The sequence below is a fragment of the Ursus arctos genome, unplaced genomic scaffold (genome assembly GCF_023065955.2).
Source record: "Ursus arctos isolate Adak ecotype North America unplaced genomic scaffold, UrsArc2.0 scaffold_16, whole genome shotgun sequence".
NCBI lineage: Eukaryota > Metazoa > Chordata > Mammalia > Carnivora > Ursidae > Ursus > Ursus arctos.
Window position 1 is genome coordinate 60,744,396 of NW_026622830.1, and position 15,725 is coordinate 60,760,120.

At 56.6% G+C, this 15,725-nt stretch overlaps 1 protein-coding gene and 1 long non-coding RNA gene across 3 annotated transcripts; one reads left to right on the forward strand and one right to left on the reverse strand.

Annotated features, from left to right (window-relative positions):
- The first annotated feature begins 368 nt into the window (after window positions 1-368).
- On the forward strand, window positions 369-15,382 carry LOC130543798 (uncharacterized). 2 transcript variants are annotated; one of them, XR_008959420.1, is made up of 3 exons: window positions 369-643; window positions 8,298-13,998; window positions 14,508-15,382. It is a non-coding gene; the product is annotated as an uncharacterized LOC130543798 (long non-coding RNA). The 2 variants fall into 2 exon arrangements; XR_008959421.1 differs by having other exon boundaries at window positions 383-643; window positions 13,843-13,998.
- LOC130543797 (DENN domain-containing protein 3-like) lies at window positions 1,012-3,119 on the reverse strand. Its single transcript, XM_057312713.1, has 2 exons — window positions 2,465-3,119; window positions 1,012-2,109 (listed from the first exon to the last, which is right to left on the reverse strand). Exons 1-2 carry the CDS (start codon window positions 2,573-2,575, stop codon window positions 1,618-1,620), a joined length of 603 nt encoding a protein of 200 aa, XP_057168696.1. The 5' UTR covers window positions 2,576-3,119; the 3' UTR covers window positions 1,012-1,617.
- Window positions 15,383-15,725: the final 343 nt, after the last annotated feature.

The following is a 15,725-nucleotide window of genomic DNA, read 5'->3' on the forward strand; positions in this document are numbered from 1 at the left end:
CAGGCCCCGGCCCACTGCAGGGCTCGACTGCGCGGGTTCCGGCCCTGGGGCTGGGCTGCAGGGCGGCGGGCTAGGGCGGCCCCGCGAAGGGGCCGCGTCCGGGCTGTGGGGGGCAGGGCAGCGGGTGGGAGGGCTTCCCCGACGTCGGTCCAGCCCCGCCGGCCCAGAGTGCCGCCGGTGGGAGCCCCGGGACCTCAGCTCGGCGGGCCGCCCCTCCCGGCCTCCGCCGAGGCTTCCCTGGACCCGGCCACCACATGCGCGCTGAGTCCCTTGCCGTCCTGAATTCCGGGCGCGACTGTCTGGCGCGGTCTCGGGAGCGGAGCCCCGTGGCGTGCAGGGCATGCGCGGGCCGCGGGGCGCATGCCCGGTCCTCCCAGCGGGGGGGCAAAGATCGGTGCGGGGACTCGGCCCGGCGCGCGCCTTGGCGGTGAAGCCCGGCTCAGCCGGTCGCCGCGCACGCGCGGCCCGCGCCGACGGACGCAGCACGGCCCCGAGGGTGCAAGCCCGCTGCCACCGCTGCCGCCGCCGGGCCGGGACCGCTGTGCGCCCGCGGCGTGAGGCGTGGGAGGGAGGGCCGCCCGTCGGTTCGCGGCGCCGCCTCGCAGTGGTCTGCCCTCGCCTCCCGGCGCCCCGCGCGGTCCGAGTGAGTGCGGGGCTGGGGAGGGGGCCGGGACGCGGGCGGGCGGGCCGGCTCCTGGAGCTGGGGGTTGGCAGGGCCTAGCGGGGCCAAGGAGCCGGTCCGCAGGGCGGATGTGGCGGAGACGGGCCCCTCCCGCGCGGGGCTCGGGAGGCCGAGGATGTGGGGAGGCCGGAGAAGTGGGGAGGACGAGGGAGGGGCCCGGGGAGGACGGCGCTGTGGGGAGGACCGCGGCGCGGGCCGGTCGGGAGATGTGGGGCGGACTGGGGGTCTCCGGGAGGACGGCGATGTGGGGAGGCCGGCGGGGGGACAAGAGAGGCCAGGGAAGGGGGACGAGGGGGCGGGTTCTGGGAGAACGGGGATGGGTGGAGGACGGACTTGTGGGGAGGTCGGCGGGCTCCGGCAGGCCAGGGGACAAGGGGAGGCCGAGGGCTCGGGTAAACGGGGAGGTTTGGGGGACATGAGAAGGCCTGGGGGGGTTCGTGAAAGATGGGGAGGTTGGTGGATTCGGGGGGTCTCGGTGAGACGGAGGGGCTCGAGGCCGGAGCGTACAGGGAGGTTGGGGGCTTGGGGAGGCCAGCTGGCCTTCTTGGGAGCCAGCGGATTGCCTCAAAAACAAAAGGGGGGAGAGAGGAAGGAGGAGGAGGAGGGAATTCCATAGACGGGGCGTCTTCCAGTAGGATGGTCCACAGCATTACTGAACGAACAACAGAAGCTTAACCAGAGAAACACAAGATCTGGACCGGGACACTGGCTGCTGGGGTCTGCCAAGCCCTTCCCCTGTGCTGGCGGGTGGGGGTGGTCCCCACACAGAGCCCGGCCCAGGAGGACATGCCCACTTTAGAGCCAAGGAGGCTGAGGCTCAGTAAGGGCTGGCACCTCACTCAAGGCCACAAAACTAGAAAGCAGCCACGGCCAGGCCGGTTAGCAGGCTCCATCAGTGCCGACACCCACACTCTCCTCGCTGGAGCCCCGGGAATTTAAGGGGACTGGCACGTGACACGGGGTCCCAGCGCCCAGAACCCCCCAGCCTCGAAAAGACCCGGAGGACTGCAGGAGGATGGTGCAGACCCGCGACAGCACCCCGCGTGCGTGGAGCCCAGAGCACGAGCCCCAGGGACAGGAGTGCCCACCCTCTCCCTGTGGCCAGGGCACGTGGCCCTCCCTGCAGGGCCCTTTGGAAGCCCCTCTCCGCCAGTCCCCGCAGGGGTCACAAGGATCTGACATTCTACAGCAAATGGCCAAGGCCTAACCTTGCTGACTTCTTCAAAGTAGTCGAGGTGGCAGCCCATGAGGAAGGACGTCGGTGCCATGACGAAGTCTAGCATCTGGCGCGACAAGACGGGCACGAACGTGTGCTGCCACTGCAGGGGGTGCAGGTAGGCCAGGAAGCACTCGGCGACCAGCGGTAGCAGCGCCCAGCTGGAGGAGAAGAACACCATCCGCTGCTCCATGAGGAGGCACGTTAGGATCTGGGGGAGATCAACGACACCGTGTACACACCTCTGACCACGCGCCATGCACTGAACATGCGTGTGAATGCGCCACCAAAACCACGTGGAGCCTAGGTCTCACCCGGTTTCCCTGCTGTTTGCCAAAACGAAAGCCCCTTTAACCCCCAAAAGCACTGCTTGTAAATGGTGTGCACAGTCCTGAATGTCTGCTTGAAGCCAAAAAGCAACTATTCCCAGTGCGTTGTGGAACATTCGGAACATTCTGGAATGTTCTGGAACACACGTGCCCTGGAATCACCCTCCAGACGATGACAGCTTAGATGCCCCACCAAGCCAACCAGCACGGACGCCCCAGGTCCGGAGGGACGCTTACCTGCCGCACTTTCTCGGGCCTGAAGCACAGCAAAGGCAGGTGAAGGTCCAAGTCGATGACCGGGCTCTCAGGGTCCACGCGGGAAGGAAACACGATCTGTAGTGGCTTCATGTTAAATATCTGTGACGACCAAGTTCCGTAATTAGCTCAGAGAGCCGCTCCCAGCAGAGGCCGAAATGCACTGAGACTCTCCGTTCTGGCACCGAGGGTGTCTGACCTAGGATACGTGTTTGAAGACTCACGCTATCCCCATATATGTCACAGAACCAAACAGTCCAGAGACACAGAATTGCTGAGCAAGGCTCAGACGTGAATCAAGTGCTGAATGTCTTTTTCGGCCAAACTTCCCTAAACTCTTTACTTCATTAGCAGACTGCCCATCGGCAAAGATAAACTGACACCTGGACATCTGTCCCGATCAGCACAGGTTCTAAGTCAAACACGATCGGGTTAATCTCAGAACACTTACTGCATATTACAAATTCTCTTAGTATTTTCAACGTAATTGTCAAAGCTCTTTAAAGACATGCACTTTAAGAAATCGCTGAGAAAGACTTTATTTTTCTCAATGATGGTATCTCAAAATTACACTTTGATTCAAATTCAGTATCTGCAGAATGCCCCTTCTGTGTAAAAGGACGCGGTAGACGGAGGGGGACGGTAGGGGCCCCTCCACCGAGAAGCCTTCCAGCTCATTGGCAAGTTCGTTCCTGACCGTGGGTGTCAGCCTTTTGGGGGGCACCCAGGAGTGTCCCTGGAGCCCTGGGGACCAGCAGAACAGAGTGACCCAAGTGTGAGGAGCACCGGGCCACAAGCACAGAGAAGATTCGAATCTGAGCACAGAGAAGCTCCCGCCAGGAAAAGTGTGGAAGGAGGACACACGGAGAGATGCGGAGCACTGGCTGGAGAACAAATGTTCGCGTTCCACACGTGCTCACACCTGCATCACCACGGCTCTGCGTGAACGCTCGTGCAAAGAACCTGAGGGCAGGAGAAGCCTTCTTTCTGCAAGGGCCCCCCGACGGCACCGTCTTGTCACCCACTGGCCCACAGAAGCAAGACACATCAGAATCAAGGCGGACGCGCTGTGTGGACAGTAACATCCTTTTTATTTAAAACAAAACACGGTAGAGCAGAGTTACATGCTCCCAGCGGTGATGAACTATGAATCATTGTAAAGTTTATATGAAAAATTCCCCTCAATATTTCAAAAAATAAACGTATCGACCAGCTTCCCAACTACAGGTAGAAACTAATACAAACACCAGTCATTCTACCAGGGACGCTGTTGGGCCCCCGGGATGCCAGCGACCTCACGTGCGTGAGATCCACACCCTCTGAGCTGGGCTCTGCTGTCCACCCCACCTCTCAGGTGAAGAGACTGAGGAGGGAGAGAGATTTCGGGGAAACACTTTCCAAAGTTCAGCTTTGACTGTAGCCCCACGCAGACAATAGGATCCACACACAAAGCAACACAGGAAGTGAGTCCGGTAGAGTGAGACGGAAAAGGCGCATTTCGCGTGCACACCCAGCGACTTGGCCATGCTCTGAAAGCACGTAAAATCAGACCCGCTGGTGGGCAGAGAAGCGGCAGAGCGGGCCCAGGGACGCGGGTGTCTGCTGCTCTCGGGCTGGTGGTCCAGGCGCCGTCCGCGAAAGGGCACCGAGCCAGGCCTGGTGGAGGCTGGGCGCCACCGCCCCTGACGCAGACAGGAGATGCCCCACCCGGTGCCCACACGCTTGATTCACAGGAACCACAGCTCCTGACCACTAGCTACACAGCCTCTCCATCAATGTTTGCTTGTAGTGGGTTCTGGAATTCCATGCTGAATCGGCTCCGGGGTTAGAGAAGAATCTTGGCCTTGCGTTTTTCCAAAACAAGGAACAGCCACAGTGGTTCAACACTCCCAAAGATGGGTCAGGGCCACGTATCAATGAGGACCCCAGAGCTGGTGAGGCCGCACGAGGGGGATCACAGCGGCTAGTCTGAGCCAGACTCGGCTCATTCGGACAAATGCGCAAGAACCAAGACGCAGGCCCTGCTCTGTGAACAGGACAGGCTAACACCGAAACACGACCCATCCGTTCATTCATTCACTCGACAGCTGTGGGAGCAGCAGGCATGGTAACAGCGTCGCAAACACAGCTCTGAGCGGGGCCTTTTCCTCATGCAGCTTGGAGGCCGATGGAGAAGATGGACATTGAACAAAACACACACGTGTGCGGGCCCTAACTGCAGACCATGCTGGGCTCTGCAGGAAGGGAGCAGGGCACAGAGAGACGGGTGGGAGGTCACACAGAGGCCATCCCGAAGAACCTGACTTCCAGGAACAGCATATGCAAGGGCCTGGGGGCAGCACCTGCGAGGGACTGAGGGAAATCCAGTGTGGCTGGACAACAGTCAGCAAGGGAGTGAGGACATGAGACAGAGCAGGACACTGATACAGGGGCTAGGGATGCAGGACTGCGGCAGCTACGCAGCGAGAAGCCATTGTGGGCTTTTACGCACAAGAGGAGAGTCCAATGGATAGATGTTAACAGTCCCTGCAGCCACTATGCAAAGGATGAACTGAATGAAGGGTCAAGAATGGACGTGACCAGACCAATGGCTCCCCAAGTCACACAGGTGGGACCCAGTGGCCCTGCGTGGGGTGGTGGCCGTGGCCAACTAGAGGCAAACGCCGGGAGCTGGCCGGTCAGGGATGAGCCATGGATGGAATGCAGGGGTGAAGAGAAGAGGCATCAAGAACGACCCCCAGGAAACTTTCTCACGGGGGTGGTAAAAGTCGGAGAACCAAATATGAATTCATCCAAGACTCCGAGGTACAGAAGATGGGTATGGGTGCGGTTCGTGCATTACTCATGCTCAAAGGCGGAACATAGTACATACGGTTAACCCTCAAACTGCCCTGAACTCGGCTTTGTTCACTGCTTAGCCGGTCCTCAGGGAACACTTGTTGAGTGATTAGAGCAAGAACAGAAACTTTGATGACTTCACTGAACCATAAAAAAATACCAATTATCCACATGATAAAGATGAGAGCCTTGCACAAAACAAGAACCCAATAAACGTCCCTACAAAGGTTTCTGGGAGCGGAACCAAGGTCCTGGGGCAACTTGCTCTGTCTCTGGGCCTGGAATGCATCTGGCAGGGTTCCCTCCCCCATCCCACACACTGTAGTGTGATATTAAAAATATACATTTTAAGTTCATGATCACATGTCTCCTGCGAAATAAAATTAATTTTTCAACTGTGAATAATAATCAATACGTAGAGAACCGAGATCTCTATGTCTAAGCTTCCAGAAAGGACTGAGTGAAGCAGAGTCGACATCTATGACCTTCTTCCAGACACTAATCTGGCAGGTGCTTGTTTGAGAACGAGGAAATGCCCGGTGGTTGCGTCAGTCTGGAAGATGCCAGGCCAGACAGGTGTCATCACAGCTCAGCCGTCTTGGCCCATTACTCGGCAAAGGGGGAACGTGGGCTGCCTTTCTGCAACTGTCCTTAGCCCGAAACCCTCACGTGGTGAAAGAGCCAACAACATCTCAGGACGAGCGTGCCAGGGAACCCAGACCCACGGAAACGCTTGGCCACTTATTCAACAACACGGTGGCACTGGGAAAAACCAAAAAATAGGAAGCCAGGTACTTTTCATTAATCACCCCGGACAGGAGAAAACATGAATCAGTTTAATACAATACCCAATATTCCAGACAAATAAACCAAATGAGCCGGTGTGTTAAGCACTAAGGGGGCCCATCACCAGCTCCACACCATGTATCACGGGCCGCCCGGCAAACGCATCTCTAGAAACAGCGTAATTAGATGATTCTGTAAGGAACCTGAGAAGCGTAATTTAAACACCCTGGAACGTAAGAAACAGTTTAAAACATTAAAACCATCGTCGACATAGGACTTTTACTATTCATAAAGAAAAGACAAAATTCCAGATTTAATGACCAAATGAAGCGGTCCAGGCGGCGGGCTAGGTGTCAAAGACAGTTTTGCAGCAAAATCTTTTATGTGATTGTCAACTTCAAAATCTTTACAGAGCTTTAGATGAGTCAATAAACTAAAATAAAAAAAAATCAAATCACAAAATAAGTATGAGTATCCAATTGTCATCTTAGCATTTCTTTTTTTATAATAATTTTTATTATGTTAGTCACCATACAGTATATCCTTAGTTTTTGATGTAAAGTTCCATGATTCATTACTTGCGTGTAACACCCAGTGCTCCATGCAATACGTGCCCTCCTTACTACCCGTCACAATGGAAGATTACTCAGCCATCAGAAAGAACGATTACACAACATTGCAGTGACATGAAGGGGACTGGAGGACATCTTAGCATTTCTAATCAGCGCTGACCTGTCTGCCAGTGCCGGCAGCCCCAGGGCCTTCCAGGCTGGGGGCGGGGGAGGTGGCGGGAGGACACTGACGACAACCCTAGGCCTCAGACAGCAAGGTGAGGCTGCCCAGGGTCAGGACCTGCCTGCACTGGGGCACAGGAGAGGTGGGGCGTGGGGGGGATGGGGGCTGGTCATGTTCTGTTTCTTGCTGTGGGTGCTGGTTACACAGCTGGAATTCATGCAATTTTCTGTCTGGGTCATACTTCAGCAGCGAGTAAACATCTCAAAGGAAAGTGCTTGGCCACGTTTGTTTCCCAAATGCATTCTGACTTTTGAAGTACGGTTGGCCCTTGAACAATGTGAGGGGTTAAAGGTGCTCTCCCCCACGCAGTTGAAAACCTGCATAGAACTTCTCAACCCCCAAAAAACTTAATTGCTGATAGCCCGCTGCTGACCTAAAGCCTTACCGACGACACGAACGATCGATTAACAGGTATTCTGCATGTAATATGCATTATATCCTGTATTCTTAGAATAAAGTAAGCTAGAAAAGAGGAAATGTTTTTAAGAAAATCCTGAGGAAGAGAAAATACATATATAGGACTGTACTGTATTTGTTGAAAAAAATCCAGGTGTACGTGGACGCGCATAGTTCAAACCGCGTTGTTCAAGGCACAGCGGCAAGTGACTGAAACGCATGACGGACCAGCAGGTGCCTGGGGGCAGGCAGCTGGGAAGCGACCACAGGGTGTAAGGGAACTTTGGGGCGTGGTGAAAATGTTCTCTGTCTTAATGGCAGTGGTGGTGACATGGTGTCTACATTAGGCAAAATTCAGCCAACTGCCCTGGAAACCCCACCTCTGTGCCCTGGGGTGGTCCCCGGCCTCACTCGCCACAGCAGGGCCACAGCAGGGCCCACGCGTGTCCCGCAAGCCAAGCGCTTACGCTGTTACTTTAAGTAACAAATCATAAGTCCGCCTGGGGTCAGTCAGGGCGCCTAGGTGGCGCAGTCGGTTAAGCATCTGACTCTTGATTGGAGCTCAGGTCGCGATCTTAGGGTCATGAGATCAAGCCCGTGTCAGGCTCTGCACTCAGCATGGATCCTGCTTGGGATTCTCTCTCTCTCTCCCTCTGTCCCTCCTCCCTGCTCTCTCTCTCTCTAAAAATAATAAATGAATAAATCTTTAAAAATAATAATAGCTCTTCCTGAAGTTAGTGTCAGGAAATGGAGATAATTCAATATTCTTCCATATTTTAATTATTGTCAAAGAATAGTATCGAGTTAAAAAAAAAAAAAAACCAGACTCTCCATAATCTAATTCCCCAAATACAACTAAGCATTCTCTCCCAATTTCTGTCCACACAGAGGCCTAGTTTACACGCCACCGTTATAGCAGAAAAACAGATTTTAAAAATCTATAAATCTGTATTTATAAACTGCCTTTTGCATTTCTGTCATCTGTTTTTCTGTTTTCTAGTTCGGGTCATTTAGCAACGACCATCAGGAGACAGAAAACTTGAGGAGCAGGGAAACTGAACACGTTTTTCGAGTTAAATGTTCCTTCGCATTAACGTCTAGCAGGATGGTATTTGTTGCCAGTCACACGTGAATGATCACGCGTACAAAGGCCGAGAAAGTGAAGCAGGTGCTGTCCTCCCCGCAGGCCCGAACCCGTTCCGTTCGAGAAAGGGTGGCATCACCACCCCCAATTCACAGAAGAGGAAACGAGATGGGTGCACAAGCCACCTACCCTCAGGTGCTGAAGATTACCAGTTAATTAACGAAAAGGGACCCTGTCCTAATTTATCATCCTATCACTGCCCACGCCCGGGCAGACATGCCCTACTGAGCACGCAGTCCCGGAGGGAGACCCGGCGAGCGCTCTGTTCTGTGTCGGGGGCAATAAAACACGGGCTAGACCCAAACTATGGGCAAACACCAGCCACATTTTGAAAACTAAAACATTAAGGTGCTGGAACTTGAGCTCCGAAGGTGGTGAGTTTGGTCAGGAAGGATTCCTGCTCATCCCTCTGACCACAGTGTGAGAACCAAAATGATGGTCTTTCCAGAAGTCTGCGACTTGCCAGGGGTGGAGGGTGGGTATTACAGCATTAAGGCAAACCTCCGTTGGCCGCCTCTGTCGTTAACCAAACCACTGAGAATTCCAAGACTAGAACTTTGTGAGAACGAAAACCAGGCGGCCAGGGCGCGTGTGGCCGGGGGATGGACCGTGTCCACACGCCACAATCATCCCCCGACGACAGGCGGCAAGTGCGCCCGACGCGATTCTCTCTAGAGTTTTCAAAACTTCTCTACGTCCTCAGGCTTTCTACTCAATATCATCAGCATTAAGGCACTTCAAGATTCCACCCCAAGAAAAGATAATTCGTTAACTGTCATGAACTTAACAGGACTGACAGCAGCGGCAGCCTGATTTTCTCAGATAACAGGAGAAGAGCTATTTCTGATGGACGTCTTTTTTAAAAAACCAAACAACATAAAATCCTCCATACTAATTTTACTTCCCACAGTTTGGTTTCATCTTCCCTTGTCTGGCAGACCTTCCCCACAGGCTACCGCCTCGGGAAGCCTCTGGGCCTTCACGGGAGCTCCCGTCACCAAACCAGAGCCCTCCCACCACCGCCAGCGCCAGGCGTGGCCTCGCAGACACGCGGGCACCGCACGGGCTCACCAGGACAGGCAGTCCTTGAGGGCGTTGTAGTAGGGGAGCTTGGAGACCACGCACACCGAGAACGGTCCGAAGCAGCCAGCCACGCCCGCGGTCGGCCAGGATGGCTCCCAGTGCGCCTTGCCGTTGTAGAAACACGACTCGTCCTGGAGAGAAAGCAACAGGCCCGTGTCACCCTCCGATCCAGCTGGTCCCAGCTTCTATCCTCAGCAGTGTGGGCCTCTGCAGACAGAAGCGAGAGGGCAGGGGCCCAGACAGCATCCTGCTCCCCCGCCACCCGGCTGGCGCCCCCTCCGGTGTCACCGCAAGTCCCAGTCAGCGTGGATGCCCCCCCTGTGTCACTGGGAGTCCCAGTCCTCGCAGATGCCCCCCTCCCCCAGTGTGTGATGTGCTGAGGTGGCAGAGACAATGACACGTCCCGACCCCAGATTGGAACACAGTGAGAACACAGTAAGACACAGAAGGGGCCATGGGCTCTGCTTACACAGGAAAAAACCTCCAGCACTGGGCCATATGTGTGTGTGTCGGTGGGGGAGAGGGGGGGTTCTCAGCTGGAGAAAAGTACCGGCACCGAGATTCCAGAAGGCACAGACCACTGCAGAGCTTACGAGTGGCGCATCACTGAGGGCCACAGTCTGGCCCCCGTGGAGGGTTGTTTGGGGTTTTTCAGTAGGGACGGCGGACCGTGATAACAGCTCCACCTGGGGATGGTGTGAACGCGAGGGTCTTGCAAGACAGGGGGAGAGCCCGGCAAGCAGTGGGCACGCCATTCGTCTACCCACCAACATTGAACCAAGGCCCTCAAGTCAGTGTGCTGGGCCCCCAGGCAAGTCCCCTCACCTCCCTGTGCGACTGCCTGCTCCCTCAGCGGTAAAACGGGGATGATGCTGAGAGTTCCCAGCCCCCTTCGCTGTGGATTAAATGAACGACTGTGCAGGAGGGTCGTCGGCACCGGGCTGAGCACACGGGCAGCTGGCATATGAGGACCACAGTGCCGTCTGCACTCCGGGCAGGGCTGCGCGTGCAGTCCACGGAAAGACAGGAGCGCAGGACAGGGCGTGGATGGTCACTGGGCACGAGGGGAGGTGGGGAGGCCAGCATGTAGGGCCCAGAGTCACCCCGAAACCACGCAGGCACTGAGAGGATGGGCGAGGGGTCACACACACCCCAGCAGCCAGGTGTAGTGGGGGAGTCACAGGCAAAGCAGAGGCTGTGACCTTTTTAAAATGTATTTAAGGATAAGAGAAATAACATGTACTTCTCATAGCGATCACTTCACAGACAGGCTCCCAAGCACCTTCCTGAATAATCCAGCCTCCCATCCTGTCTCTGCCGGAAGCGCTGGCCAGGGAGGGGCAGGAACTCGGCCCCCGGCTCGTCTCCCACCCCTACCTAACCCAGGCAAGCAGGCAGGCTGCCAACGCCGCAGGCCCAGCAGCCCGCACACACGGCCATGAGGGGTGGCCTCCCCGCGCTGCCCACTGCCCACCCTAGTCCAGGGGTCCAGGGGACGCCTAGTCCAGACACGGAGGTCGCGCACTCAGACATCAGCAGAATGCTGGACTCCCACAGGTTTCCGAGGCACATCCACAGGCGTGAAGGGACAGAGCCCATCGAGTTGAGCCTTATGCCGTGACACTTAGGGATAATTCTCCCAGCACACCTGGCCCAGCCTCTGACGGCAGAGTGGGGAGGAACAACCGGGCAGCCACCGCCCCCTCGGTGTGGGATTCCTGGACTTCCCCGGGGTAAAGCACTGCTGCTTCTGGAAACCCTCTGGACACAGGCCGTGGGTCACCCCGCCTCTTCAGGTGCACGGCGGCCCCTGCGACCTCCAGGGGCCGGCTGGCTCGCACTCGTGGCCCTGCCGGGCGGGGGAGGGCCAAGTCATGCTCTGGAGGCCCAAAGCCGTCACCCCGCATACAAGAACACAAATGTCCCTCCACGGACATGTGGGAAACAAGCTGTGGCTCACATACACTGGGCGGTAGGACTCGGCCGTAAGACAGAGGCGCTGCTGCCCCAACGTGGATGAACTCTGACCCCATCCACTGAGTGCACGAAGCCAGACACAGAAGCCACATGCAGCCTGAGTCCACTGACACCAGGTGTCCGAAGCAGGCAAACCCATGTGGGCAGAACGGGGGCCGGGGGCCGGGGGCGGGACTTCCGGGGTGATGAACGTCTTTTGCAACCAGACGCGGCAGGGGCTGCCCGCCAGCGGGAGTGTACTTAGTGCCACTGACCCGCACACGCTAACATGATTACAATCGTGGTGATTGCGGGAAGCGTGTTTCAGCAAAAATAAACACCAGCAGATTTCAGAGGGAATTCACGGCGGTCACGTACGTGCGGGGGTCGGGAGTACTGGGCAACCACGGCATACTTCTGTTCCCACAGACATCGGTCAGCACCAGGAAGTGCACACAGTCCTCCTTCGGTTCGGAGGCCACGTACACGCCCCCTGCGGGTAGAGAAAGGAGAGGAAATCTCGGCACGGCCCCGTGGCATCCACCTCCGAGGCTGGGCTCTCCGTGAGCCCACTTTGCGGCCTACAGAACCTGTCCTCGCCCTGCCAGCTGTGGCACTTGGGGGGTCGGGCCGCCAGCCAGCCGTGGCCCCCTCCGTCCCTCCGTGGGTGCCCATTTCTCAGCCACCCTCTGTGCTCTGCAGAATTTAGCGAAGGAACATAAGAACAACCGCAGACAAACCCTCTGGGGTGTGCCTGGGGGAGGCGACCGTTTCTGAGCATGGCAGGTGCAGGGGTTGTCCCAGCTGTCCCCGGGTTGTAATCCCTGAGACCGGGAGACAGCAGCCATTCCCGATGGAACCTCCCAGACGGGGAATGACAGACGGGAAGTCCCTAGTCTGAGTCTTCTACACCAGCCACTCAGCGTTTCTCAAAGACCAGTGGAAAACATGAGGGCCACCCACTGCCGGGAACAGGCCAGGTGGGGAAAGCATGTGAGCCCGGGCTGCAGGCCCCGGGGTCCCCGGAAAAAAAGGGGCCAGGGAGCCCGGACGGAAGTGCACTCTGGGGGGAGATGCTGCAGGCTAACTGGACTCATCCTGACCCACCGGCCGGACCTCTGGAAGACGGGCCTGTCAATCAGAAGTGAAAATCCTTGGAAAGCACCTCTACCAACCGTGCTGGCGATCCCGACAGCCCTTCGTCTGGGATTCGCTCTCCAAAACACGGGGGCTGCACTATTGGGCTGCACGTCCTTCAGCTCCCAAACCCCCAAGATTAAGAGAACTGAGACCTGCAGTTTGGCCTCGGGGCTGCCAGGGGTAACCAGCCCCCCGTCTGTCACCCTTTCTTGACTTGGTTTCTAGAAAGCACCATGGGGGAGTTGGGAAAGCAGGGCGGGGGATACCTGGGAAGCAGAGCTGAGGCAGGCCAAGCAGGTCCACACCGTTGGGGACACTAATGTCTTCAGGAGGGAGGCCCTTCCAGGGCTCCGTTTTGGGCTTGTCCCTCTTCTTTCTGAAGGAGCGCCTTCTGGTCTTGCTCAGAGTCGCAGAGGGGGCGCCAGCCGTCTGACTGTCATCCTTACTGACAAAAGGAGGCACAAAAACTGACAGGACCTCCGGATCGAGAGAAGAGGGGCTGCTGACCCCCTGCTTCAGGGACACCTAAAGGGAGTAATACGAGTAAGCCAACAGCGCTCACCCTTGCTCCGCTGTGCGCCTTCTGTCCAAGCACCCACTGTCGCTCTGTTCCCCTTCGACCCGCCAGAGTGCCGGTTCCGCACCCACGTGTGTGTGTGTGGCCTCACCCACCAGTGGCCCAGGACAGGAAGGACGGCACAGAAGCTGCTTTTAGGGACCCATCAGGCCATGCGTTCAGGCAAGTCACCCACAGCACAGGGTCTGGCTCTCCGGCTGCCCCTGGGCACACAGCCCGGCAGTTGCCAGCCCAGGACTGACAGGCAGACCTCAGTTCACATCCAGCTCTGCTTGGACTGCAGCAGTGAACGCCGCATCCCTGAGCTTCCCTCTCAAGGGGGCAAGGTCGCAGGTCAAAGGCTCAACCCCAGCCCCCACACTAGAGGCCCCAGTGCCCTCCCAGGTTGGGGGGGGCCGCATACTGTCCAGCCCAGTACAGATGGGGTGCCGGCGTCATGCCCCATGCCAGTGGTCCTGTTGCCACTGACCTGGGGACACGGACCGAGGGGTGAGAAGAAGGACTGCCGGCCTCAGAGAGAAGAGACACACCCTTCCTCCAGCAACCAAACGGTCACCCCAGGTCTACACAACAGGGTCATTCAGCCTGAACACTTTCGAACTTTAACTTGGTACCCGATTTTTACAAAACCTTTTGTCTTTTCAGTCTTCCCCCAGATAATATGAAGAGCACGGGCTCTGCCTCCGACCTCCGTTCTGTCTAGCTACGATGCCTGAGACGGGCCACTCCGCAGAGGCAGTTGCCGGGCTGCTCCCCGAGCTCCCAGAAGAGGTCAACAGGCCGTGACAGAGAAACGGGCAGGTCAGCTCCAAGCTAGTGGAGAAACAGAAGTCAAGGGCAGGATTCGCTGGGTGGCAAGCATGTGGGAAGGTGGGAGGACGCCGGGGTGGGGTGGGCCGCGCGGAATCAAAGATCTCTGAGGGACTCAGAGAGGGCATGAGGAAGGACATCGTTGTCACCAGGAGAAATGGAATTGTCACCGGCAGGGAAGGGACAGCCAGCATCACCGTTTCAGTAAGAATCGTGGAGCCAAAGGGGAACTCTTACCCTTGAGAGGATTCATACAAGGAACTCCCATCAGTAAATACACTCTCTAAACTCAAAAAGCTTATTTTTATTCTGTATAATTTAAATTCAGGCAATAATTTCTTTATATTTGGAAAAAAAGTTTAGTACCAGTGGGAACAAAGACCAAACATGGGAAATCCATAGTACTGGATAATGTTTACATCTTTGTGTATCAGGCATGAAAGGAAACCACGTCTTGAGTTCTACAAAACCTTTCTAAAACTTTCCTTATCACCATCCAGCAGTTCGGACCTACTTAACTATGAAAGTATGCACGTCCGCTCCTTCCTCACGTCAAACATCACATCGGTGAGCACAGCGTGGAGCCGGCCCCTTGCCTGCAAACCCCCCTCTGCTCTTCCCCTCTGCCCTGACGCTCCTGGGTAGGGCCCCGGCAGACCCCTCCTTCCAGGCTGTGACCCCCCCAGGGCTGACTCCTTGCCCCTCCTCAAGTGCCCCGCCTGGCTGGCAGTCTCCACACTCACATGGTGTCCTCACCTAGGGACGGTGCCCAGAGTCCCACTGCCAGCTCAGACCTCTTGCCAGTCCCAGACCGCACCCAGCTGCCTCCAGACATACCTGGCGAGTCCCTTAAACTCACAGCTTCAAAAACTAAGCTCCTGCTGATTTCCCTAAAACCCAAGCTTCCGCCCATATGCTTGCCTGTGATAAAGACAGTGACCCTCGGGTCTTCGGAGCCACCAACCGCAGAAAGGTCTCTGAAAGCAGCCCCAGTGCCAGCCCAGCTGCGCACCTGCAGACCAAGCAGCCACCCACCCCGGGACTTAGAGCAGCTACAGACTCCACAAACTAATCCTTCAAGGGTTCTGCCATGAGAATGGCATTGCCTCCTCCCGCCCGGCCCAGGGCGCCCGACCCGCACTGTCCACTCTCACAAAGGGGGGGCACCTGGGTGGCTCAGTCGGTGAAGTGTCTGCCTTCGGCTCAGGTCATGATCTCAGGGTCCTGGGATGGAGCCCCAGGTCCGGCTCCCTGCTCAGCGGGGAGCCTGCTTCTCCCTCTCCCTCTGTGCCTCTCCCCTCCCCGCTGTGTTCACTCTCTCTCAAATAAATAAATAAATAAATAAATAAATAAATAAATAAATAAAAATCTTAAAAAACAGAACACATGTGACCTCATCACCTGCCCCAACGGGCGGTGGCTCCTGCCACTGGCACCAGCTTTTTACCCCTGCAGACCCTTCGATGGGTCCAAACCAGCCTCACACACCATCTCTGTCCCTCCACCAGAATGAAAATGGAATCTGTTTCCATACATTACCGTTATTACCACGTATTCCATGTATGTGGCACATGTGTGCTACGTCACAGGGCAGGACGACGACCTGCATAGTACGCCTGAGCAGCAGGCCAGCCTGCTTCCAAAGCCAGGGTGCCCCCAAAGCCGTGCCCCGCTGAACCTCTCGGTCTCCAGAAACAAGCGCCCATGGTCCAACGCTG

What these genes read in the sequence shown, in the direction of transcription:
- LOC130543797 (XM_057312713.1), bottom strand. Translation starts at nt 2,575, where the DNA reads ATGAAGCCACTACAGATCGTGTTTCCTTCCCGCGTGGACCCTGAGAGC. An exon ending in GGCCCGAGAAAGTGCGGCAG is followed by an intron (nt 2,110 to 2,464) that starts GTAAGCGTCCCT and finishes GATCTCCCCCAG; the next exon opens with ATCCTAACGTGCCTCCTCAT.